This window comes from Dendropsophus ebraccatus, chromosome 9, assembly GCF_027789765.1.
Source record: "Dendropsophus ebraccatus isolate aDenEbr1 chromosome 9, aDenEbr1.pat, whole genome shotgun sequence".
NCBI lineage: Eukaryota > Metazoa > Chordata > Amphibia > Anura > Hylidae > Dendropsophus > Dendropsophus ebraccatus.
The window spans coordinates 60,188,614-60,214,397 of NC_091462.1; the positions used below are offsets into that span (position 1 = coordinate 60,188,614).

Sequence of the window (25,784 nt, forward strand, 5' to 3'; positions counted from 1 at the left end):
AAGAACTTAGGGGTTATAAAAGTTCTTCGGAATGCAGGGATACAGCACGTGAAAGATATCTGTGTAGGTAAGATAGTTAAAAGTTGGGAACAGATTAAAATAGAATATTATCTTCCGAGTAGTGCATGGTTCGAGTTCGGTCAAGTGAGACAGGCAATACGGGCTTTACAACTAGCCAGTAAAGATGGGGTGGGAGTTGATTGTGATTAACCAACTTAGGGACCAGGCATTCAGGAAAAAAGAGATCTCAAGGCTATATAACTATTTCATAAGTTTTAATACACTAGGAATTAAAAGTCGGCAGAAATGGAATGAGGAGCTGGGGGAAATTAGCGATGAGAGATGGCAGGAAATATATGGTAACATACGGAAAGTTTCACGGTCTGGGGACCATCGCATCGTGCAGTTTAACATACTGCAAAGATTGTACTATACTCCCAGTTTTCTCTGTCATATAAAAAGAAGGAATGACAGCAAATGTCCAAGATGCTGTCAGGAAAATGCAGGGTTGATTCACATGCTATGGTTATGTGGGGAGCTGGAGAACTTTTGGAAACAAGTATTTGGGAAAATAATTGAGAGAATTGGGGTACATCTGGATATTTCTCCGACTTTGGCAATCCTGGGAGATACATCAGGGATTAATGCAAATGGTAAAGTGAAAGGGAAAATCACGAGACTTCTTTTTTATGCAAGACTGTTGATAGCCAGAAAGTGGTTGGCGCCTAACTCACCTTGTATAAAAAACTGGGAACATTGTGTTAACAAATATGAGAAATACTGGGACCAATAGGGTTGTTGTTTTTTTTTCCCCCTTCCTTTTCCACTTGATTGGGGCGGGTTGGGGGGTGGGGTTTTTTTGGGATGGTATGGTTTTTCTTTTTCTAGGTAGCGGGACATGTAGTAGAAAGACTAACTCACTTATCCTTGGAATATTGATAAAGTAAGAATTAAGATAGTCATCATTGTGGGAAGGTCATTATTAAGAAGGGTTGAATATACTTGATGCTTTTTTTGCCCTTCTGGATTTGTGTATCAAATGTAATGTTTGTAGTTGTCTCCAATATGGAGAAGTGTTAAACAAGTTGTATTGAATTTTATTGGAAAATTAAATAAAGATAAATAAAATATATAAAAAAAAAAAATTACGTCTCAATCTCTTAAATTGTCCAAAAGGAATATTGTTTTCCATTTCTTGTAATGGAAGCTCTTATAATCCAATAGACTATTACAGTCCACTTTCTTAAATACAGTTTTAGTATGAATGAAACTATCGTCAATATACAGAATAATGTCTAAGTTTTCAGTATTGTTATAAGAACAGATAAAAGTAAAATTAAGCCTGCATGTGTTATTATTGATTTATTCCACAAAACCTGTCAAACTTGTATAGAACTTTACCATATATAAATTTGCAGAGCTTGGCGTGAAACACAGCTCCATCAAGGTTCCTCGTTTCTGAATAAGAAGTTTGTCATAAAATTTAAAAACATTGGGGGAGATTTATCAAACAGGTGTAAAGTAGAATTGTTTTAGTTGCCCCTAGCAACCAATTAGATTCCACTTTTCATTCCCCACAGATTCTTTAAAAAATGAAAGGTGGAATCTGATTGGTTGCTAGGGGTAACTAAGACAATTCTACTTTACACCAGTTTTATAAATCTCCCCCATTATGTTCTAAAATATACATAATCCCTTCTAATTTCAAATCTTTCTGTTTGTGGGCATATAAGGGTCTATAGGTAGCCAAGCAGCATTTTAGCAAGTGTTATGCTGGGTTTACACGAAGCGATAATCCGCCCAATTGATCGTTTAACGATTTTGAAGCAACGATTTGGTTTTTATAACGAGCAGCGTTTAGATGAATAAATCGTAAGAAAATTCGTAAGAAAAATCGTTATTGCGATCGTTTTTAAGATCCCTTAAGCCCATCTTTTACATAGGGTGAATCTTTGAAAGACTGTTTACACGAAAAGATCTACGAATTTTTAGGGAACGATGAACGACGATTTGTGAACATGTTGAAAGATCAAAATGAATGATTTTTCGCTCGTCGCTTGATTGTTTGCTGTGTTTACACGGAACAATTTTCGCTCAAATGCGATCGTTACAGCGGAAATTCGAACGATAATCGTTCTGTGTAAATGCAGCATTACACTGATAATTGGCATGATTGGTTCTCTTTAAGGTCACTCCACCTGTTCCTTGTTAGTGGATCTGCATTCCTAGCGAAGGTGTGGTCCTTTGTTTGTAATTATATTCCATGTATCTAACCTATGGGTAGCTTCGCACGTACCGCATTCGCAGAGGATTTCACACTGCAAGTTTGCAGTCAAATCCGCTGCGGATCCATGTCTTTCTCTAATAGATAGATAGATACTTTGTTTAGTGTACAAAGCAGAAGCAGATTGAGCCAGTGGTGAGAAGATGCTACAGGACAGAGGCAGTTGGTTCTGAGATGCAATGCATGCTAGTTTCCCGACAGGAAACCATGATGTAAAACTGGGATCATTTCTAAAAGTTTGAATCTTGGCTAACAAGCAGCGCAGACAAGTTGGAAAGGTGTCAAATCGGTGGAAATCTGTGAATGCACCTATATGCTTTTTGTGCAATTTATTTTATTATGAAATTGCTGGAGTTCACTTTAACCCCTTAAGGACAGAGCCTGAAATGGCCTTAAAGCGTAACTGTCATTTCAGGGCCATTTTTCTGAAAACATTAAATATCAACAGTACAAGCGATTTTAAGAAACTCTGTAATAGGTTTTATGTACTAAAAGAGTTTCCTTCTGTACTGAAAAAGCAATCTCCCAGCCACCCCCCTCACATCAAATGAAGCAGGATTTCTGTCTCCATTATGTGGCTATGGAGAGGGGAGGGGCTGTTAGGAGTGACTGAGCACAGAGGATTTCTGCAAAGCACAACACCCTGCAATCTTCTCTCAGTAAGTTCATAGATAAGCACTGACCTTTCTGACACCTGAATTTAGCGTTTTAGGTGCCCAGAGAGTCTACAAACAGCTGACCTTCATGTCACCTCTTCCTGCTCCCTCATCTCCCTCAGCCCCTCCCCCCTTCATAGGCTTACAATGGAGAGAGCAGAGCCCGTCTTCACTGGCTTCTCTGTAATGAAGACGTGTTTGCCTGATAATGCACAGATAAGAAGTCAGGGGGGGAGGCTGGGAGATTGCTTCTTGAGTACAGAAGGAGGCTTTTTTGGCTGATGAAACCTATTACAGAGTTTCTTAAAATCGCTTATACTACTGATTTCTGCAATTAAAAAAAACATGACAGTTATGCTTTAAGGACAGAGACAAATTTTATGAATATGACCTGTGTCACTTTATTCATTAATAACTTCGGGATGCTTTTACCTATCCGGCCGATTCTGAGATTGTTTTCTCGTGACATAGGATACTTTACATTTCTGGTAAAATGGAGTCGATACCCATAACGAATCTTTATGAAAAACACCAAAATAACGTGAAAAATTGTGAAAAAATGCATCTTTCCAACTTTGAAACCTTTCTGCTTATACAGAAAATGGTTATGCCACATAAATTATATATTAAATAGCATTAGCAACATGTCTACTTTATGTTGGTAGCTTTTATTAAACTATATTTCATTTTTTTTAAGACAATAGAAAGCTTAAAACATTAGCAGCAATTTTCCAAATTTTCAGTAAAATTTCAAAATCAGATATTTTTAGGGACCTGTTCAGGTTAAGTGTATTTGAGGGGACTGTATGTTAGAAATCCCCACATAGCATCCCATTTCAGACACTGCACCCCCCAAACTCTGCAAAAGCACATCCAGAAAGTTTAACCCTTTAGGGGAGTCACAGAAATAAAAGCTGAGGGAGGCATTTATTAAGTCCGGCGTTTTTTACGCCGGACTTAAAAATGCCCCCGCAGCTCCGGCCGTACGGGGATTTATGTAGAGGCGGACTGCCTGTACATAAATCCTGTGCGCGCCGGTGCGCACCACCGAAAACCTACGCCAGCTGAGGACTGGAGTAGGTTTTCGGCGTACATTTGGACGGAACGGATGATAAATCGCGCGGACTCTGAGTCCGCGCCCTCCGTTCCGCCCACTTCCCGCCTACTTTCCGCCCCCTTTCCGCCCCCTGGCGTACTCGGCGGAAAGTGCCGATTTGCGATTATTTTATTCGCAAATCGGCCATTTGCGTATAAAATAATACGCAAATCGGCACTTTCCGCCAAAAATCATCCGTCCGCCGGATGATACATGTGGCCCTAAGTGTGTAAGAAATTAGAAAATTTTTATTTTCTGTGCAGAGATTTTATTGTAATCCAATTGATAAACCTATTAGCAGAGAAATGCACCCCAATATTGATTTCCCCGTTTCTGCAGTTTATAGAAATACCCCATATGTGGCCCTATTGCATTATTTGACGCAACCACAAGCCTCAGATATAAGGGAGCGCCTAGTGAATCTCAACGCCGCCGTTATATTTGGTCATTTTTGACCGTACCACTTCAGGTTGGCAGAGGCTCTGGGGTGCCAAAACCTAAAAAACACCACTAAAGGGACACCATTTAGAAAACTGCACCCCTCATGGAATGTAACAAGGGGTGCGGTGAGCATCTGGACCCCACAGGTGCTTCACAGATTTTCAGAACAATGTGATGTAAAAAAGGAAAAATTCTATTTTTTACACTAAAATGTTGTTGTAGCCTTCATTTTTCATTTTTACAAGGGGATAAAAGAAAAAAAAAACACCAAACGTGTGGCGCAGTTTCTCCCGAGTACAGAAATACCCCACATGTGGACATAAAGTGCCAAGCGGGCGCAGGACGAGCCTCCAAAGGGAAGGAGCGCCAATTGGCTTTTGCAAGCTGGATTTTACTGGAATGGATTTCAAGGGCCACGTCACATTTTTAGAGCCCTCGTGCTGCCAAAACACTGGAAACTCCCCACAAGTGACCCGATTCTGGAAACTAAACCCCTCAAGGAATCTAACAAGGGGTGCAGTGAGCATATGGACCCCACTGGTGATGGGCACAAATGTGGAACAATGTGACGTGAAAGGGAAAATTTTCATTTTTTCACTTTCACGGCACAAATGTGGCCGTCATCAAGGGGTCCATATCCTCACGGCACCCCTTGTTAGATTCCTTGAGGGGTGTTGTGTCCAGAATAGGGTCACTTGTGGGGGGTTTCCAGTGTTTTGGCAGCACGAGGGCTCTGTAAATGCGACATGGCGTTCATCATCCATTCTGGCCACATCCAGCCTCCAAAATCCAAATTACGCTCCTTCCCTTTGGAGGCTTGCCCTGCGCCCACATGGCGCTTTATGTCCACATGTGGAGTATTTACGGACTCGGGGGAAATTGCTCTACACATTTTGTGTGTTTTTTTCTCTTTTAACTCTTGTGAAAATGAAAAATTTAAGGCTAAACCAACATTATAGTGTAAAAAATGTAATATTTCATTTTCACGCCATATTGTTCCACATTTCTGCCCGTCACCAGTGGGGTCCATATGCCCACTACACCCCTTGTTACATTCCCTGAGGGGTGTAGTTTCCATAATGGGGTCACTTGTGGGGGAGTTCAACTGTCTTGGCAACACAGAGGCCTTTTAAATGCAACAAGGCCCCTCGAAATCCATTCCAGCCAAATCCATCCTCCAAAAGCCAATTGGCGCACCTTCCCTTTGGAGGCTTACCCTGCACTTACATGGCGCTCTATGTCCACATGTGGGGTATTTCCGTACTCAGGGGAAATTGCTCTACACATTTAGTGTTTTTTTATCTTTTAACCCCTTGTGAAAATGAAAAAATCAAGACAAGATCAATGATTTAGTGTAAAAATTAAACCTTTTTTACATTAAATGTTGGTCTAGCCTTGATTTTTTTCCTTTTCCACAAGGGGTTAAAAAAGAAAGTGAACACAAAACGTGTAGGGTAATTTCCCCTGAGTACAAAAATACCCCACATGTGGATATAATATGTCATATGGGCACAGGGCAAGCCACCAAAAGGACAGAGCGCCATTTAGAGGCTGGAATGGAGGATGGAGGCCATGTCGCAATTACAAAGCTCCTGTGCTGCCAGGACAGTAGAAACCCCCCACAAGTGACCCCATTCTGGAAACTACACCCCATAAGGAATCTAACAAGGGGTGCAGTGAGCATATGGACCCCACTAGTGACGGGCACATATGTGGAACATGTGCCGTGAAAATAAAAAATACAATTTTTTCATTTTCACGTCCCAAATGTGTCCGTCACCAGGGGGCCATATCCCCGCTGCCCCCCTCGTTAGATTCCTTATGGGGTGTAGTTTCCAGAATGGGGTCACTTGTGGGGGGTTTCTACTGTCCTGGCAGCACAGAGGCTTTGTAATTGCATCATGGCATCCTCTAATGGGAATGGCGGTCATACCTATTTAGCTGGGGAAAAGGGACAATTTTAATTTATTTGGGGATGTTAGGCCAATTATTAGTTTATAAGGTTGAAAATGACAAGTGTCCATCAAATTCAACCTGTGTTGATCCAGAGGAAGGCAAAAAACCCTTGTGAGGCAGACGAAAATTCCTTCCTGACTCCATAATGGCAATCAAAATAATCCCCGGATCAACGTGACCCCTGAAATAGGAATAAGGGACAGAATTTTAAAAATATAGAACCCCAATGACGTGTGGTACGCCTTGAAGCGATCCAGTGTGCAGAGGCCGGAGCGATCAGGACAGGTGTCACACTGAAAAATGGTGTCCTTCCTGATCCCCCTGTTACACCACACTCTGCACTTCTTCTGGGGTCTTCTGTTTTCCAGTGTGGGGGACGTCACCTGGAAAATGTTGCCCTGATGGGATACGGGGTCCCTCATATCCAGAAGCGCTGGGTCCGCTCCATGGCTGCTAAATATTAGGGCTTTATTACTACTTCTGATATTTTCAGATCGTGCCACAAGCTACTGTAGCTCGGGCAGCGAGGGACCGGAAAAGGGGGTGCTGGTATAAAAGTTATCCCCGTACAGGTGGTGACTTTTATCCAGCAGTGGAAAGATCAGTTCCCAAACGATCTTCCCACTAACTCCGAGGATGGGGGGGGACATCTGGGGGCTGGATTCGGGTGTCCCTTCCTTCATACACTCTAAGGCTATGTTCACACTACGTATATTTGAGGCTGTATAGCAACCAAAACAAGGAGTGGATTGAAAACACAGAAAGGCTCTGTTCACATAATGTTGTAATTGAGTGGATGGCCGTCATTTAATGGCAAATATGTGCTGTTATTTTAAAACAACAGCTGTTGTATTGAAATAATGAAAGTTATTTACCGTTATATGGCGGCCATCCACTCAATTACAACATTATGTGAACAGAGCCTTTCTGTGTTTTCAGTCCACTCCTGGTTTTGGTTGCTATGAGGACCTGACATGAGGACCAAATACTGCCTGAAATATACATAGTGTGAACCCAGCCTAAGGGTACATGCACACTGCGGAATGGCGAAGGATAACCCTTTGTGCATTCCGCAGCTGGCACCCACCGGCGGACTGATGGAGGCGCGCGTCTCCTCTCGTGTCACACTCCATTCTATGCATCCTCTGTCCAAAGAATGAATGAGCCGGTACTGGCCGGCCTATCACGGCGATCGTGGGGGTGGCATCGGCGCCATCTTTCCCCAGGACACTAATGGCGATTGGTGCTATCTCGGACAGCACCAATCGCCATTGCTTTCCGGGTCACCGATGACCCGGAAAGCAAAATTTAGCTGCTATATGCTGATCTGTATTGATCAGCATATAGCAGCGATCGTCGGCACGGGAGGGGTTAATCACCCCCCGTGCCGACGAGCAGAGATGGCCTGCTATACATTATAGCAGGCCATCTTCCCCGACACAGCGATCGGGGAAACATCAGGCGTAAGTATACGCCCGTGTGCGTTAAAGCCCACCCTGCGGGGGCGTATACTTAGGCCCGATGTCGTTAAGGGGTTAAGCTTGCCAGTATGACCCTTGTCTGCACCATTTGCCTCCCTTGTTGCAGACTCACTTTGTCTGCCCTGATCCTTTGCCTGATTGCCTATACTGCTGCCTCCTCCCTGGCACCGTGTTGATTCTTTTGTTGATGACCTTGCTCGCTGACTATGCTTATTTGGCCTTTTCTCTGTTGCCTTGCATCGGCACTGTCTGGTTTTTGGAACCAGCCATAATTACACCGGGGTGGAGAAACCTGATGTCCTCTAGGTACAGAAGTAAACCCAGAATATAATAATAACCACATGCTGTGCCCCTGAATAGTTTTGCCACATACTATGCCCCAAATACAACACTCCCACATGAATATAGTACTGATACTTGCTGCGCCATCAAATGAATATTTTATGCCATTGTATCCCTCATACAATAATTATGCCTCCGTAATAAAATTTGTCCCTTCTTCCTAATGAACTATACCACTGTCCTAATAAACAATTTATGTGCCACTGTGGCCCCAAATGAACTGTGCCACTGTCCCCTAATGAACTGTACAATTGTCACCCTTAGAATACTTTCTTTTTTTTCTCTTCCAAGGCTGCTCCTCTGTCCTGGCTTCTTCTATTTGGGCTTGACCAGAGCAGCATCAATCTCGCTGTCACATCATAGAGAAAGTGCTCGTGTGCCCCTATTCCACAGGTCGTTTAGAGGAGCAAACAAGCGCTCTCAGCGCTCGTTTGCTCCTCGTTCCCCGCTCGCTGCCGCCGCTATTCAGCGGGGCTGCAGCGAGCGGGTGAGTGCGGGAGGGGGCGGCAGGGAGCTGCGGGGGATCGCTGATCGTCCGGGCAGCCCATAGGATACAGCAGCGTCTGCTGCCGATGCTCCTATTCAACAGAGCGACGGCAGCAGATCGCTGCTATATCAGTCGCTTGTTTTTCAACATGTTGAAAAACAAGCGACTGCAACGATCAGCCGACATGAACGATGTCGGCTGATCGTTGCACTCTATTCCACCGGACGATTATCGTCCGTAGCGGCCGATATCGTCCGAATACGAACGATAATCGTTCCGTGGAATAGGGCCTTTACACGCACCAAGTGCGAGGTGGGGCTGTTTGGGGAGCCCATAGGAGATAGCGGTGGTCTGTTTGCTGATAGTTTCCTTCTATTACACAAAGCAAATATCAGCCAATAATTGGCCAAATACGGACGATAATTGCTTAGTGTAATAGAGCTTTACATACTCTGGTCACTGCTTATTTCTTTAACTGTACCAGCATCTTAAGGACACCAATACAATTAAATACTGGGACTGTGGGAAACCTCTCACCAGTTCTGAGCTAACTGGAGGTGGTAAAGGCCCCTTCTAGGCCAGTACCTTATGTAGCAGGGCACCTTGAATATTGGTTGAAATTGTAATTGCTGCAACTCTGATAGTTACTCCACTGATTAGTGTGTTAATCCAGTTGACACATTTCAAGATTGCTCTGGTGAGTTTGTAAATTTTCACAAAAAAGTCATGACTGTGTTTAAGGTAACTAAATGTAGTGACTTAGAATTAGGCAACATCTTGATCTTTATTTATGTTCTCATTCTGACACAGACCCTCTGCTACATCCTGGTTATTACTATAGGAAACATTGCAAATTTGGCCAGCACAGCTACAGCCATCACGATTCAGAGGGACTGGATTGTTGTTGTTGCTGGTGATGACAGAAGCAAGTTAGCAGGTAAGATATGTTATAAAAAAAAAATTATGCATACAGATTGATAAGGGACATACAATTAAAGGACCCTGCATGTAAGGGCCCTATTACACCAACATATTATCTGACAGTTTTTTTGGGCCAAAGCCAGGAGTGGACTATAAACAGAACAGGTCATAAAGGAGAGACTGGGATTCCTCGTCTTTTCAAATCCACTCCTGGCTTTGGCTTACAAAAATAAGATAATCTGTTGGTGTATTAGGACCCTAACAGTCATGGAAATCAGCCTTATGTTGGCCTCATAATACATTTTATCTTCTTGTCTTCTTGAAGATTGCTATACCTATCTGCGCATTTTATATCTATATTACAGCATGCAGTTTCTTTCGGCCTTGAAGTGACACATTATAAAGTAATACAAAGTGATGAAAAAAACAACAACATTTTTTATTTTGTTATCTATATTATAAAATAATCTTGAATTCTTGCGATTTTCTATTTGGCAACTAGGCTTAAAATTAGGCTGAGACTTCTTGTTCTGCAAAGATCATTTCCCAGCAACGGCCTTCTTATCTACACAGACAGGAGTACAGTGACAGATACAGTAACACCAGTGTAGACACAATGGGGGAGATTTATCAAACATGCTGTAAAGTGAAACTGTCCCAGTTGCCCCTAGCAACCAATCAGATTCCAACTTTAATTTCCCAAAGAGTCTGTGAGGAATGAAAGGTGGAATCTGATTGGTTGCTCGGGGCAACTGAGCCAGTTTCACTTTACACCATGTTTGATAAATCTCCCCCAATAGCTGCTGCTCATAAATCCGCCCCCATCACTGTGGAATGAGCTCACAAGTGTTTCCTATATAAAGAATAGTATCTATTGTATCTATGTCCATAAGTCTTGCCATAAAGCAAGTTACTAAATGCTGATAAAACAGTTTAAACAAAATGGCTTTTTATATGGCAGCAACGTGTTAAAAATGTACCGTATACCGTATTTTCCGGCATATAAAACCACTGGGCGTAAAAGACAACCCCGGACTTTTAAGAAGATTGTCAGGGGTTCGCCTTATATGCCAGAAAATGTTAACCCCTGCCTGACCGCATCAGGGTTTACTAACTGGAGCCCTGCTGCGGTCAGGTAGGGGTTAACTGCAGCTAAAAAAAAACTCACCTGGGGCCCGTTCCCAGCATCCGTGCATCTTCTAGCCCGCTCCCAGTGCAGGCAGTATGAAATACAGGGATCCCCGAAGCTCTCCCCAGCAGCCAAGTGTCTACTCGGAAAAGCTCGGAGACGCTCATGGGAGAGCATCGGGAGAATGACAGAGGCTTTGGGTACTTCTCCCGGCAGCCAAACTTCTCTGATTAGACGATTGGCTGCCGGGGAGTGCTTTGGGGATCCCCGGCGCAGGCAGTGTATGTCACACTGGCTATGCCAGGAACTGGCTGGGAGACACACGGATGCCGGGGACGGACCCCAGGTGAGTTAACTGTTTTTTTTTTTTTTATAGTGGTTGCCCCTTAGAGTGGGGATGCGCCCATTTTTGAGCTCCCCCTCCATATGGGGCGACCATACCTGGCGTATAAGACAATCTCTGACTTCTAAGAAGATTTTTTGGGATTAAAAAGTCGTCTTATACGCTGGAATATATGGTAACTGCTGCCTTCTACCTCTTGATGTCCTTCTGTGGAGCTTGCTAAAGCAAACCAGTACTTGGAAAGATTGGTGGATCTCAGTGGCACAAATCCCTTTGGGCCTAAGCTGGCAAATGGATCTCAGACTTGTAAGGAGGTAGGAGTACAGGTACCAATAGACAAAAGTAAGCAGTTCTTTATTGATGCAACATGTTTCAAAGGTACAGTGAAACCTTGGCTTATGGGTGACATGGTTTGCAAGCATTTTGCAAGACAAGATCACATTTTTAAAAAAATGTAACCTGGTAAACGGGCAAAGTTCTGTAATACGAGCTCCCCTGTGCCTGCATCATAATACTGTACTGAGTGGGTGGACGTGGTAGAAACGATCCACCTCTACGCTGCAAGTCTCCCGCACCTTCTGGGAATGCCGTGGGCAAGACCCGGGCTTCATAATTACTTTTATGAATTTGCAAACACTAACAGCACTGCCCGCTGCTGGACGGTTCAGTCAGTCACAGCAGACATAGACATTACACAGCACCACTGCCGTTACATTGTTGAGTGGGAGAAGGCTACTATGTTTGCATGTGCTGTATGTCTGTGTGTGGTGGGCCAGCACGCTTGTGTGCCAGTTACCTCTCTTATGAATCATCCTCATCCTCTGTTGGGTCTGCCCCTTCTTCTGTGGTCCTTCTGTGTTTACCTACTGTCGCACCCACACAGCTTACCTTGCTAGCTAAATGAGGGCCAATGAGCTTATTAACCCAGGCAGCACCCTTATGTCTACCATGGACCATCATGCGTGGGGGTTGTGGGGATGTTGCTGCACCATCACTTTGAAGAATGGGGGGGGGGGCTGGAATGCATTTGGCTAACATTGTGTGTGTTTGTGTGTTATGGTGCTTTTACACGGAGCGATAATTTGCCCGATCGCACGATTAACGATTTTAAATGAACAATGTGTTTTTTATAACGATCAGCGTTTAGACAAAACAATATATCGTACGGAAAAATCGCGTTTTGCGATCGCTTAAGCCTATCTCACACATAGGGTAAATCGGTGAATGACTGTTTAGACTGAACGATCTGCGAATTTTTTGCAAACGACAATTTTAGAACATGTTGAAAGATCAAAATAAACGATTTATCGCTCGTCGCTTGATCGTTCGCAGTGTTTACACGTACGATTATCGTTCGAATCCGATCGTTATCGTGCAAATTCGAACAATAATCGTTCCGTCTAAAAGCACCATTAGAGGGGAGTTAGACAGAGTCACCCATATGTAAAGCTGTTTCTGCCCTGCAACCTCTGACGAGTTTCAACTGCCTGTTAATATCCTAAACAATTTAACCCTTACAATCCAGCTGGTGTTTACTGTGAATATACTGTACATAAGGTATAAAGTGTACTGGTACACAGTGATATATTTGGGTTGTGGAACAAACTGTCTGCATTTCAATTATTGCTTATGGTAAAACTTACTTTGATATAGGAGTCCAATGAAGAAGGTAGTGTACCTTCAAAATATGTTGCATTAAAGCAGCAGTTCACAAAAAAATATTATTGACACCCCCCACCCCCAATAGCCGCTGGCACGTATACTCACCACAGCTGATCGGTGTCCCGCGGCGTGGCTTCTTTCCGATCCCGCAGCGCCGTTCAAATCCGTCAAGCGCTCACATCTGCCTCTGCTGTGTCCTCTTCTCTGTCCTGTTATTATATGCCAGATCTCACACGCTGTCATGCATTCTCTATGGAAGCGCGTGACTTCCTGCATTCAATTACAAGGCAGAGAAGAGGAGTCGCCGCATAAGCTGAAGTGAGCGTGCGCCTTATTTGAACTGCACCGCAGGAAACCGATCAGCTGTGGTGTGTATATGTGCCAGGGGCTCCCGGCGGGGGGGGGGGGGGGGGGGGCAATAATATGTTTTTGTGAACTGCTTCTTTAATAAAGAACGGCTTACATTTATCTATTGGTACCTGTGCCCGGTGTCCATTTATTAGGTCCAGCCCAAAGGAATTTGCACCTCCATTATTTCTAAGTACTGTATTTTTATCAGAGGATAAAAATAGCAGGTGTAGATTTCTGTACCCGCTTTTTGGCAGGCACAGGTCAGGCCAGATTCACTAGGAGGCCTATGAGTCTTACTGAATTCAGCTGTGCTATCGGGGGCGGCACTTTATTTAAGACCAGCGTATGAGTAAAAATTTGCAACCTTTGAATAGTGTGTGCATAATGTATGCCCTGATGGCGCTTGTAGGCATCATTTCCAACCACAGGTATCTTGTTAGGATGATTTAATACCTGCTATTTTTCCGTATCTGACACTAAATTTTCCCAGTGTTAAACAAATAAATGTATGTGGAATGATAATGGCATAACCTCTTTGAGAAAATAAAATGTGTTTAGACTGATTGAAGTGAATTTATTCTTCTTGTTTATGTTTTAATCACAGACATAAATGCAACAGTGAGACGAATCGACCAGCTGACAAACATATTGGCTCCACTGGCAGTTGGTCAGATAATGACCTTTGGTTCACCTGTTATAGGATGTGGCTTCATTGCTGGTTGGAACTTGGTTTCGATGTTTATAGAATATTTGCTACTTTGGAAGGTTTACCAAAAGACCCCAGCCTTGGCTATTAAATCTTGCAAAAAAGATGATGATCAAGAACTGAAAAAGTTAAATATAAAAGGTATTATATAATATGCTTCCTGATGTATATCAAGAAAAGTGTATTTAAGGGCCCATTTACACTACGAATTTGGCACAGAGATTCCACCTAGAACCTTCGCGCCGAATCCTATTGTCAATTCTTTGAGCAGAGAGGCGCGAAGAGCGGAGGCACGCAAGCCCTCCCATTCAAAGACATAGCAGGAGGGATTCGGCGTAGAGTCCGTGGACAGAGGTTCACAGCGGAATCTCTGCGCTGAATCTGTAGTTTGAACGGGCCCGTAGTGGGCAAGATAGCACAATTAGTAACATTTTCAGAGGTTTTGCCGGTCTGTAATCAGAATAACAAGGCATGTCGCATCTTAGAGTTTAATGCAAGGTTAAGGCAGAAGTGTAAGGCTGAAGGTTTGGGGGTTTTTAGTCATAACTCTTGCAGGTGGTCCAAAATAAAGATGTACAAGAGCAATGGTTTGCATCCATCACACATAGGTACACAGGTACTTGGTGAGGAATTCAGATTGTTTTTGGACAGGCATTTGATGTATGAAATATAATCAATGAGGAGGATATCTAAGCCAAAAAAGTGTATGGGAATTTGCAGAAGCGCAGTGGTTGGTGCAGTAGACACAGTGGTAGGTGCTGTAGATGCAGTAATAGGTGCAGTAGACGTAGTGGTTGGTGCAGTAGACACAGTGGTAGGTGCTGTAGATGCAGTGATAGGTGCAGTAGACGTAGTGGTTGGTGCAGTAGACTCAGTGGTAGGTGCTGTAGATGCAGTGATAGGTGCAGTAGACGTAGTGGTTGGTGCAGTAGACACAGTGGTAGGTGCTGTAGATGCAGTGATAGGTGCAGTAGACGTAGTGGTTGGTGCAGTAGACTCAGTGGTAGGTGCTGTAGATGCAGTGATAGGTGCAGTAGACGTAGTGGTTGGTGCAGTAGATACAGTGGTAGGAGCTGTAGATGCAGTGATAGGTGCAGTAGACATAGTGGTTGCAGGGCCGTATTTACCACTAGGCACCCGTGGTCCGGTGCCTAGGGCAGCACCTTGCAGGGGGGCAGCACCAGGGAGCAGGGGGACAGAAAAAACTAATTTTTTTATTTTTTTAGTTTCCCTCCTCCCGTTCAGACTTGCCAGTAAATATGGTGTCTTTTCCAGGGTGGGGTTGCGGGTATGGTGGTATTGGTCAGGTCTGGTATCCAATAGGTGCGTGTAGATGGGGGCGTCTTCAGGCTTAGTGCCTAGGGCAGCAGCAGCTGTTAATACAGCCCTGAGTGGTTGGTGCAGTAGACACAGTGGTAGGTGCTGTAGATGCAGTGATAGGTGCAGTAGACATAGTGGTTGGTGCAGTAGACACAGTGGTAGGTGCTTTAGATGCAGTAATAGGTGCAGTAGACGTAGTGGTTGGTGCAGTAGACACAGTGGTAGGTGCTGTAGATAGCAGTAATAGGTACAGCTGATTTGGGTAATGTTGGTAAGGTAGATGCTGTTGGTGCATTAGATGCAGTTGGAAGTTTAAATTGAAAAGCTTAGTAATCTTCGTGAAATGTGTATGAATGCTTGCAGCTTAGGAAACAAGATCTGTGAGCTGACTGCCATTATGTCTAGGGATGATTTTGACCTAGTTGCTGTAAGGGTATGTTCACACTAAGTAAATGTGGCGGAATTCCTTCCTCAGTGTGCCATAGCCTGTCTATGAGAGGGCTTGCGTGCCTCCGCTCCCGCCGCTCTCCGTGCAAAGAATTGACATGTCTGTCCACAGACATATCTGAAGGAGGCCTTCACAATCACAGAATGGTTGAACATAGCATTGGCTCCAGTTGTATGGGTTCAGCTCCTTTGTTTTCAGAGGCTGAAGTTGCAGAGGGCCATTTAAAATTGAAAAGGGCGATAGGTCCAGATGGTGTGCACCCCAGCGTTCTAAAAAAAATTCAAATCTGTGATTGCTGCCTCCTTGACAGATCTGTATAACCAATCCCTCCTAACAGGAATAGGAGCGGCGGCAGCAGACCGCCACTATCCTCTACAGCAGGGGTGGGGAACCTCCGGCCCGCGGGCCGCATCCGGCCCCTGACACCTCCGGATGTGGCCCGCGGCTCCCCTGTGACATGCGCCGCTCTGGAGGAGAAGGAGCCGACACACAGGGCATCCTCCTGTGTCTGTGACAGCTGCCAGGAGGATGCTGTGAGTGCCGGCTCCTTCCCCTCAGAGCGGTGCACATCTTCTGACTCCTGCCCTCCTGTGACGTGCGCCGCGCTGGTGAGGCAGGAGCTGGCACAGACACAGGAAGATGTGTTGTATGCCGGCTCCTGCCGCACCAGCGCGGCGCCGAGCGGCGCACGTCTTCTGACTCCTGCGGGCCGCGCGCGATGACGTCATTTCATCGCGCGCCGCCTGCAGGAGAAGACCGGCACAGAAGAGAGGAGGGAGAAGAGGACCTGGACAGCGTGGGAGCGGAGGAAAGGTGAGTGGGATGTTTATTTTTTTCATTTGGGGCAGACACTGGGGGTTAACTAGGCCACCAGGGACATGACTGGGGGGTTAACTAGGCCACAAGGGACATGAATGGGGGGTTAACTAGGCCACAAGGGACATGACTGGGGGGTTAACTAGGCCACCAGGGACATGACTGGGGGGTTAACTAGGCTACCAGGGACCTGACCGGGGGGTTAACTAGGCTACCAGGGACATGACTGGGGGGGTTAACTAGGCCACCAGGGACATGACTGAGGAGTTAACTAGGCCACCAGGGACATGACTGAGGGGTTAACTAGGCCACCAGGGACATGACTGAGGAGTTAACTAGGCTACCAGGGACATGACTGAGGAGTTAACTAGGCCACCAGGGACATGACTGAGGAGTTAACTAGGCCACCAGGGACATGACTGAGGAGTTAACTAGGCCACCAGGGACATGACTGAGGAGTTAACTAGGCCACCAGGGACATGACTGAGGAGTTAACTAGGCTACCAGGGACATGACTGGGGGGGTTAACTAGGCCACGAGGGACATGACTGAGGAGTTAACTAGGCTACCAGGGACATGACTGAGGGGTTAACTAGGCCACCAGGGACATGACTGAGGAGTTAACTAGGCTACCAGGGACATGACTGAGGAGTTAACTAGGCTACCAGGGACATGACTGAGGGGTTAACTAGGCCACCAGGGACATGACTGAGGAGTTAACTAGGCTACCAGGGACATGACTGGGGGGGTTAACTAGGCTACCAGGGGCATCACTAAGGATTCAAATCAGGTACACGGGGCATCACAGAGGGTTAACTACAATAGCAGGGGTATTAGGGGAACAATACTTTGCCTTGTTCGGCTGCTGCAAACCCCCGCTACTAACTGCCGCGCACGGTATAACATTGAGTGCGGCCCTCGAATGATTTTATTAAGGCCCGACCGGCCCTCGACATGGAAAAGGTTCCCCACCCCTGCTCTACAGGCTGCCTGAATGATCTAGCGATCACCCTCCCGCAATCACCCGCTCACTGCCTGCTGCGTGTGATATTGGGAGCAGCGAGCAGGGAACACTGTCAGCCCGTGGAAGAGTGGCTGCAAAGAACCCTGTCAGTGCACACTATGGAGTGAGCGGCTCTAGCGCAGATTTGAAGTTTCAGATTTCAAAGCAAATCAAATCTGGGCCATCAAATCTGCTGCAGATCCTGTACGTGTGAACACACCCTAAAGAACTAAATGAGGTTCAGGAGGGAAGTGTTTTTAGTAAAAAACTGAACTCGAACAGGAGGATACAGTGAGAGGTTAGTTGGGGGAAACATCAGAAGCAACGTGAGAAAATATTACTTTACTGAAAGAGTAGTAGATGCTTGCAGGGCCGATTCTAGCTTTTTTGCTGCCTGAGGCGAAAATTAAAATGGCGCCCCCCCCCTCCCCCGATACTAGTATAATTTGTGTAGGAACTCTTCTCACGTATTCTCACGTCAATACCTCAGCTATTCGTAATTTTATTATTTTCTCATTATGTATTATGATGTTCTGCAGAATCTCATCATAAACCTCAGCTGCTGCAGAACCTCATCATACACCTCAGCTGCTGCAGAACCTCATCCTACTACACCTCAGCTGCTGCAGAACCTCATCCTACTACACCTCAGCTGCTGCAGAACCTCATCATACACCTCAGCTGCTGCAGAACCTCATCATACACCTTAGCTGCTGCAGAACCTCATCATACACCTCAGCTGCTGCAGAACCTCATAATACACCTTAGCTGCTGCAGAACCTCATCATACACCTCAGCTGCTGCAGAACCTCATCATACACCTCAGCTGCTGCAGAACCTCATACTACACCACAGCTGCTGCAGAGCCTCATCATACACCTCAGCTGCTGCAGAACCTCATCCTACACCTCAGCTGTTGCAGAACCTCATCATCCTACACCTCAGCTGCTGCAGAACCTCATGATACACCTCAGCTGCTGCAGAACCTCATCATACACCTCAGCTGCTGCAGAACCTCATAATACACCTTAGCTGCTGCAGAACCTCATCATACACCTCAGCTGCTGCAGAACCTCATAATACACCTCAGCTGCTGCAGAACCTCATCCTACTACACCTCAGCTGCTGCAGAACCTCATCCTACTACACCTCAGCTGCTGCAGGACCTCATCATACACCTCAGCTGCTGCAGAACCTCATCATACACCTTAGCTGCTGCAGAACCTCATCATACACCTCAGCTGCTGCAGAACATCACACTACACCTCAGCTGCTGCAAAACTTCATCATACACCTCAGCTGCTGCAGAACATCACACTACACCTCAGCTGCTGCAGAACCTCTTCATACACCTCAGCTGCTGCAGAACATCACACTACACCTCAGTTGCTGCAGAACCTCTTCATACACCTCAGCTGCTGCAGAACATCACACTACACCTCAGTTGCTGCAGAACCTCTTCATACACCTCAGCTGCTGCAGAACATCACACTACACCTCACCTGCTGCAGAACCTCTTCATACACCTCAGCCGTTGCAGAACATCCCACTACACCTCAGCTGCTGCAGAACATCCCACTACACCTCAGCTGCTGCAGAACATCACATTACACCTCATATCAGTGATAGTGTGCTGTATACTTACAGAGGTGGTGCAGTCACAGAGATCCCGGCAGGAGAGGGAGGTCAGAGGTCATCTTCAGCGCGGCGTCCAGATAAGGGAGCAGCTTCTCCTCACAGTGACAGAGAGGGGGAGGGGGGAGGGGGAGCGCAGGGGCTTTCTCTCTCTCCCTCTCTCTACATACTCTACAGATAAGTGTCATTCAGCAGGTGGTCTGCTGAATCCTCCGTCACTCCCCCCCCCCCCCCCTCCCCCCCTCTGAATAGACTGGAGGGAGCTGAGCACAGGACCCGGTGGCCGGATGCACCAAGCCACGGAGTGCAGAGTGCAGTACAGTGATTCCCTAGGCAAAAGATTCGGGGCAGTGAACTTCCTGTTTGGGGCACTGGCCCCGGATCTTAATGCCTGGGGACACCACTGCACTCAGCACTGTTAGGAGATCGGGGCTGCTGTCATTTTAGCGAAGTTAAACTTCACTAAAATGACAGCAGAGAAGATTCTGCCGCCCCCTGCAGGACACCAAGAGCTGCCGCCTGAGGCAGAAGCCTCAGTCTGCCTCATGGCAGAAGCGGCCTGGATGATTGGAACAAACTTCCAACAGATGTGGTTCATAAATCTACAATAACAGAATTTAAACCTGCCTGGGATAAACATGTATCTATCCTAAGATAATAAGAAAGGAAATACTAAAAGGGCAGACTAGATGGACTGGTCTTTTTCTACAACAATCTTTTATGCTTACGCCATCAATAGCAGCTGTACAGTCCACGACTCCAGTTGTTACAGTAATTTGTTGTCACGTCACCCATTATAAGTCCTGCCATTGACAGCAAGGTACTTTTAAAGGGGTTATCCAGCGCTGCAAAAACATGACCACTTTTCCCCCTCTCTTGTCTCCAGTTCAGGTGCGGTTTGCAATTAAGTTCCATTTACTTCAATGGAACTGAGTTTGAAACCCCACCCAATCTGGAGACAAGAGAGGGGGAAAAGTGGCCATGTTTTTGTAGCGCTGGATAACCCCTTTAACCTTCCTTTGTAGAGAACTTGTGAACAAGAAACCTGGACTGCTAGGGTCTGGAACTGTATTGTCTTTAGTAACAAATCCAGGTTCTTGATCCTCCAATGGTTAGTTTCACTCTATTCCAGCTACCGATGGATTTTTCTTTTGTCTATGTCTACATTAAAATGAGTTTTCTTTTCTTTTGTTTTCAAAGCTATAGACACAAATTCAAACGACAACTCTAAACCTGCTGAAGATGCCCAACTCATGGCAGACAAAAGTGTGGCGATGGCTGAAAAGTTAAAAAAGCCAATGTGCATGGAAAAAATTATGGAACCCTTATATACCCTCCGTGATGGGTGGGTTGCATATTACAACCAGTCAGTGTTCTGGGCTGGCATGGGTCTTGCTTTCCTTTATATGACTGTCCTTGGCTTTGACAGTATCACCACTGGGTACGCTTACACCCAAGGCTTGAGCAGCTCTATTCTCAGTATCCTAATGGGTGCATCTGCCATTTCTGGAATAATGGGAACTGTGGCATTTACCTGGTTTAGAAAAAAATGTGGTCTGGTTCGTACTGGATTTTATTCAGGAGTAGCTCAACTTGGCAGCCTTGTTCTATGTGTGGTTTCAGTCTTTATGCCTGGAAGTCCATTGGATCTTACTGTTTCTCCATTTCAAGACATTGGTACTCTTATTGTAGAAGGAGAGCCTTTACCTACATTATCCCCAGGTGGTGTTCTTCAGGACTTCCTCCCAACCAGATTTCCTGATCTTTTGAATAACTCTACCTCAGCAACCAGTGAACCAAATATTTTAACTCCACTGACCTCAGTGAGTTTACTTTTTGCGGGAGTTATTGCAGCTAAAATTGGTAAGTACAATGAATTTTCTAAAATTTTGAAAGAAAAAAAACTTACAAGATATCTTGGTATTGCTTAAAAGGAATGTTTAAATTACATACTTCAACTTTACTTTAGTGGTGTTTTAATCCCAGGCTGACACAGTGCTCCCTGCTGTCACCTCTGTCTCTTAAAGGAACTGTAAAAAGCAGCAGCAAATCCCCATAGGAAACCTCGTAGTACACCTTTAAGAATTTTTTTTATGTTTCTTTAAAATTTTCCAGTGTACTATTTATATTTTAAACAATAATCATGAAATATGCAGTTTTTATTCTGATCACTAAACCTGGAACTAAGCAGACAGGAAACAGATCACTGATCTCAGGGAGACTAGCCAAAGATAATACTGTTGGCTGCCGGCTAAAGCGCTCAATACAGTGAAATCGTAGGTGCATTTCCCCCTTGAGAAACATGAATATGCAAAAAAGAGCCAGTGGAGCCTTATTCAAAGGGGTTATCCAGCGCTACAAAAACATGGCCACTTTTCCCCCTCTCTTGTCTCCAGTTCAGGTGGGGTTTGCAATTAAGCTCCATTTACTTTAATGGAACTGAGTTTGAAACCCCACCCAATGTGGAGACAAGAGAGGGGGAAAAGTGGCCATGTTTTTGTAGCGCTGGATAACCCCTTTAAGAGTCTCAAAAGACAGGACTAGCCAGATATACCTCCAAGGGGTGGCTCCTGTAGGGAAACCACCAAAACCACCATATTAAATGGCCCTATAAGTCAATGTAATGACAAGGGAAAAACCAAGGGCAGGTATCCATCCACATACAGCTGTTTCGGGGTGTTGACCCTCATCAGTGTGGAGCAGGATTCTGGCAAGGTGGGAGCAATGCCTAGTAAAGCCATACCATGGTAACATGCTGCAATGCTGTAGAGATCACTTTACAGCAGCCTCCTCTTTTCACTACAGACACAACAGGAAGTCTCAGCTCAGCTTTAGCCCCAGTGGTGAGAATGAAAAATGCAAGATCTCAGAATTATTTTATAATATATATAGAAACATGGAATACATTTATTTTAATAAAGTTATATTACAAGTTAATGTAATTTTATTACAGCACTGTGTTTAATCTCCAGAGTACCTCTTTAAATTATAGCACTAGGCTATGTTCACATTACGTATCAGACCAGCCGTTCCGTGACCCAGGCCGGGTCATGGAACGACCGGTTTGTGTGGCAGGATGATCTGGCCAGCAGCAGAGCCCTGATGCGGGCGCATCAGCGCGCACCCGCATCAGAGCTTCCCATAGCACACAGTGAAGCGAGCAGCCGGAGCCGCTCGCTTCACTGTGTGAACTAACAGGGCTTTCTGCGGCCGGAATTCACTGAATTCCGGCCGCAGAAAACTGACATGTCAGTTATTTGCGGCCCGTATGGGATCCCGGCCGGAGCGTAAACAATATGTATGCGCTCCGGCCGGGATCCCATAAAGAAACAGGCATTGTTCCACCGCGCCAAAAGTACATCGGCAACAACGGCCGTACTTTTACGTAGTGTGAACATAGCCCAAATATGGTGTGCAAGATAATTTATGATTTACAGTAATTAATACATTTGCCAATATGTGTTTTTTGCAGGTCTTTGGTCCTTTGATCTAACAGTAACTCAGCTCCTTCAAGAAAATGTTATAGAGTCTGAAAGAGGCATTATAAATGGAGTCCAGAATTCTATAAATTATCTTCTTGATCTTTTGCATTTCATCATGGTGATCTTAGGACCAAACCCAGAAGCATTCGGCTTGCTTGTTCTTATTTCCGTCTCTTTTGTTGCCATGGGCCACATGATGTATTTTCGTTTTGCGTACAAAAATCTTAGAATGAAACTCTTTTCTTGCTCTTCTTCAGATCCCAAAACAGTGGAAAGTAATCAGCAACATGAGGATTATCCTGTTTAAAATAGCATTAAAGGGGGATTCTCAATAACTATATCTAAAACAGTAGGTCTTTAAAAGTTAAGAAACTTTTCATATTTTTATCTTGGTCTCCCTGTGAGGCACTCTGAGCTGTCTGTCTGCCATGTTTACAGCTCAATGTCCATGTTCCTAACCACTTTTTTGTATTAGGAACGATTGCCAGGCGTATGACTTCCTCGCTGCTCTGAAGGGAGGGGTTGTCTGGATCTCCTAGCATGCATCAGTTAAGAGTGCACTGGCTCTCCTGCCCGGCCACCGTGCATGTAGCTGACAACTCCCAGCCTATTGGAGCTGCCAGATGCGGAGTCCTAACACAGCAGAGTGCCTTCTACCTCCCAACATCTCTCAATGGAGCTTGGTGAAGATACAGCAAACCGGTGGGTAGGAAGATAGGTGGATTTCTGTGCTGCAAATCCCTTTGGACCAGACCTAATGAATAGACCTCGGGCATGGAAGAAAAAAATCACTGGAGACAGATACCAGTAGATGGATGCAACTAGCTGTTAATTAGGCAACGTGTACTACCTTCCTTATCAGGCAGGCAGTACACTTTTAAAAGATTATCATTAAAATGCAACTAAGTATTCAAGACCATAGTAATGATCAGTCTTATTTCTATGTTCTAAATAGAGATGAGCGAATTCGCCGAAGTTCTGGTTCGTATGAACCTGAACTATCGGTTTCTGATTGCTGCTGTCTGCAGCCTCTGTGTACAGGGTGGATACAGCTGGAGAACCGCCTGGAATACGAACTGGGATACAGACATTGGCATAGGCTGTCTCTACCCTGTTCACGGAGGCTGCAGACAGCGGCAATCAGAAGCCGATAGTTCAGGTTCATACGAACCCAAACTTCAGCAAATTCACTCATCTCTAGTTCTAAACTGCCAAAAGATTGCTTGAATTTTCTGGCTGTTGTGCCCTAAAAATATAAAACAGTCTATTCAGTATTATTATCATCAAATTTTCCTAGTACAGGGATGGGGAACCTTTGTCTGTCCAGGCATTGTACATTAAGAGCCGAGGACTGCTTTAAAAGTCCCAACATATACAGTCAAAACATTAGTTGCATAACTCTCTTTTCTTTTTATACCATACCTTATGCCAGTAGTGTAAGGCAGACCACACAGCTGCAATAGGGCCCATGCCCCCCTCGGCAAAGCATGTGCGTGGCCTGCCCCCATGGTGCTAGCGGGCTGGCACTGTGGCACAGACAGACTGACAGCGCAATACTTCAGTAGCACCCCCTCCCCGTTTATGCTCGGGCAACCAGCAGCACCACCAAAACCCATCCTCCTTGAACTGGCCGCACGATCCTCCAGCACCACCTGAACCGACTCCCCCCTTCCCAGGGGCCCAGCCATTTCTAGTTATGCCCCTGCCTGATGCTTTGACTTGTCCACACTACTTAAGATTATGTGTCTCTGTGGAGCCTGCTTTTAAAGTCATATTTCAGATATTTCAACAACTCTTCCTTGCGATTTGGATGACTCTCTAAAACATAGACTTAAATTCAAATATTTATTAAATGGGAGTGTGATCTTGGCGGTACACTCTCTGTTCCTGGCAGGTCATTTGGTGGAAAGCAGCCAAATCTTCCCTATGCATATAGTATAAGGTCTCTCAGTATAAACTACCCATGCAGTGGTACCACAATCTGCTGTCCTTGATAACTTTAAAGGGGTTATCCAGCGCTACAAAAACATGGCCACTTTTCCCCCTACTGTTGTCTGCAGTTCAGGTGCAGTTTGCAATTAAGCTCCATTTACTTCAATGGAACGGAGTTTCAAAACCCCACCCAAACTGGAGACAACAGTAGGGGGAAAGTGGCCATGTTTTTGTAGCGCTGATTAATCCCTTTAATTAATCCCTGCTTTCCTGAATCTTTGCTGGGAATGCCACGTTACCCCACGTTTATCCACAATGGTTGATCTCTGATTATTGTGCTGCTGTCCAATCCACTGTTAGGGTGCATTCACACGTACAGGATCCGCTGCAGATTTGATGCTGTGTTCAGTTATTTAGATCAAATCTGCTGCGGATCCGCTGTAGAAAATCGGCAGATACGGTGTGCGTGAAGCTACCCTTAGACCTTATGCGTCTTTATTTTCTCCTGAACATTCCCATCAAGAGCTTAATGAGGTGAACTACCAAAATACTTCTCCTTGTCTTTACTGTCGCCAAGTGCCTCATCCCTCATCCCTCTCCAATAGAAATGCTCCTTTTTCCGATAAATGGCCTACGTAAAATGGACAGCGATCAGCCGAGGTGGTAGAAAATGCACGATCATTGGCTAATCGTATCTTTATATATAAATTGTACCTCTATCATATAAATCCTTTACATTGCAAGCTTATTTATGAAGGCCTTTGTCTGCAAATCTGCAGTCCAAACTGCTTGTTATCTACCTCTAGGATGCAGAAAATCGTTGCATTTTTGCATTCATATTTATGCATTTATTAACTTAATTAGGTCAAAGGAACATCTTTATGTTTACGTAGAGCCAATAAGGAGATTGTATTTTACATTATGCCCAATGTGCCTCTATCATATAAGCATGAATAGAAAGGAAAACTGGAGGGCACTCACCGTGAAAAATAATTCTTTTACTCTTATGCGTGTAACACAGACACGGACGCCGTGTAGCTGGCGGGGGCGCCCTGTGCAGGATGATTAGACAAGTGACAGCTGTTTCGCAACAAAGTGCTTCTACTGACTCTACGTCAGCGTACACGTGACCCCACTATATAGTGTGGCTGGGGCACGCATGCGCTGTACTATAAAGAAATGGTAGTGAATTAAAAACATGATTAAAAACAAATCATCATTATTCAATGCAATTATTCAGAGGAACATTTTAACATCAGTTTTATCGTTCATGCCTAAGGCCCCTTGTGCATT

The 25,784-nt window shown here is 45.0% G+C and overlaps 2 protein-coding genes across 4 annotated transcripts in view; one reads left to right on the forward strand and one right to left on the reverse strand.

Moving 5' to 3' along the window:
• Positions 1–19,441, reverse strand: part of C9H2orf80 (chromosome 9 C2orf80 homolog) — a 114,154-nt gene extending 94,713 nt beyond the window's left edge. Inside the window, exons 1-2 of one of the 2 annotated variants that reach the window (XM_069983493.1) lie at positions 19,088–19,441; positions 13,830–13,974 (exon numbers count right to left, since the gene is read on the reverse strand). In XM_069983493.1, the coding sequence (XP_069839594.1) occupies positions 13,830–13,862 (33 nt within the window). In that variant the 5' untranslated portion in view covers positions 13,863–13,974; positions 19,088–19,441. The remainder of the gene's footprint in view (positions 1–13,829; positions 13,975–19,087) is intronic. The other variant, XM_069983492.1, reaches the window with a different exon arrangement.
• Positions 1–25,451, forward strand: part of LOC138801056 (ferroportin-like) — a 56,218-nt gene extending 30,767 nt beyond the window's left edge. Inside the window, exons 5-8 of one of the 2 annotated variants that reach the window (XM_069983482.1) lie at positions 9,554–9,680; positions 13,754–13,996; positions 20,278–20,940; positions 22,550–25,451. In XM_069983482.1, coding sequence (XP_069839583.1) covers positions 9,554–9,680; positions 13,754–13,996; positions 20,278–20,940; positions 22,550–22,866 — 1,350 coding nt within the window. In that variant the 3' untranslated portion in view covers positions 22,867–25,451. The remainder of the gene's footprint in view (positions 1–9,553; positions 9,681–13,753; positions 13,997–20,277; positions 20,941–22,549) is intronic. The other variant, XM_069983483.1, reaches the window with a different exon arrangement.
• The last annotated feature ends 333 nt before the right edge of the window (positions 25,452–25,784 follow it).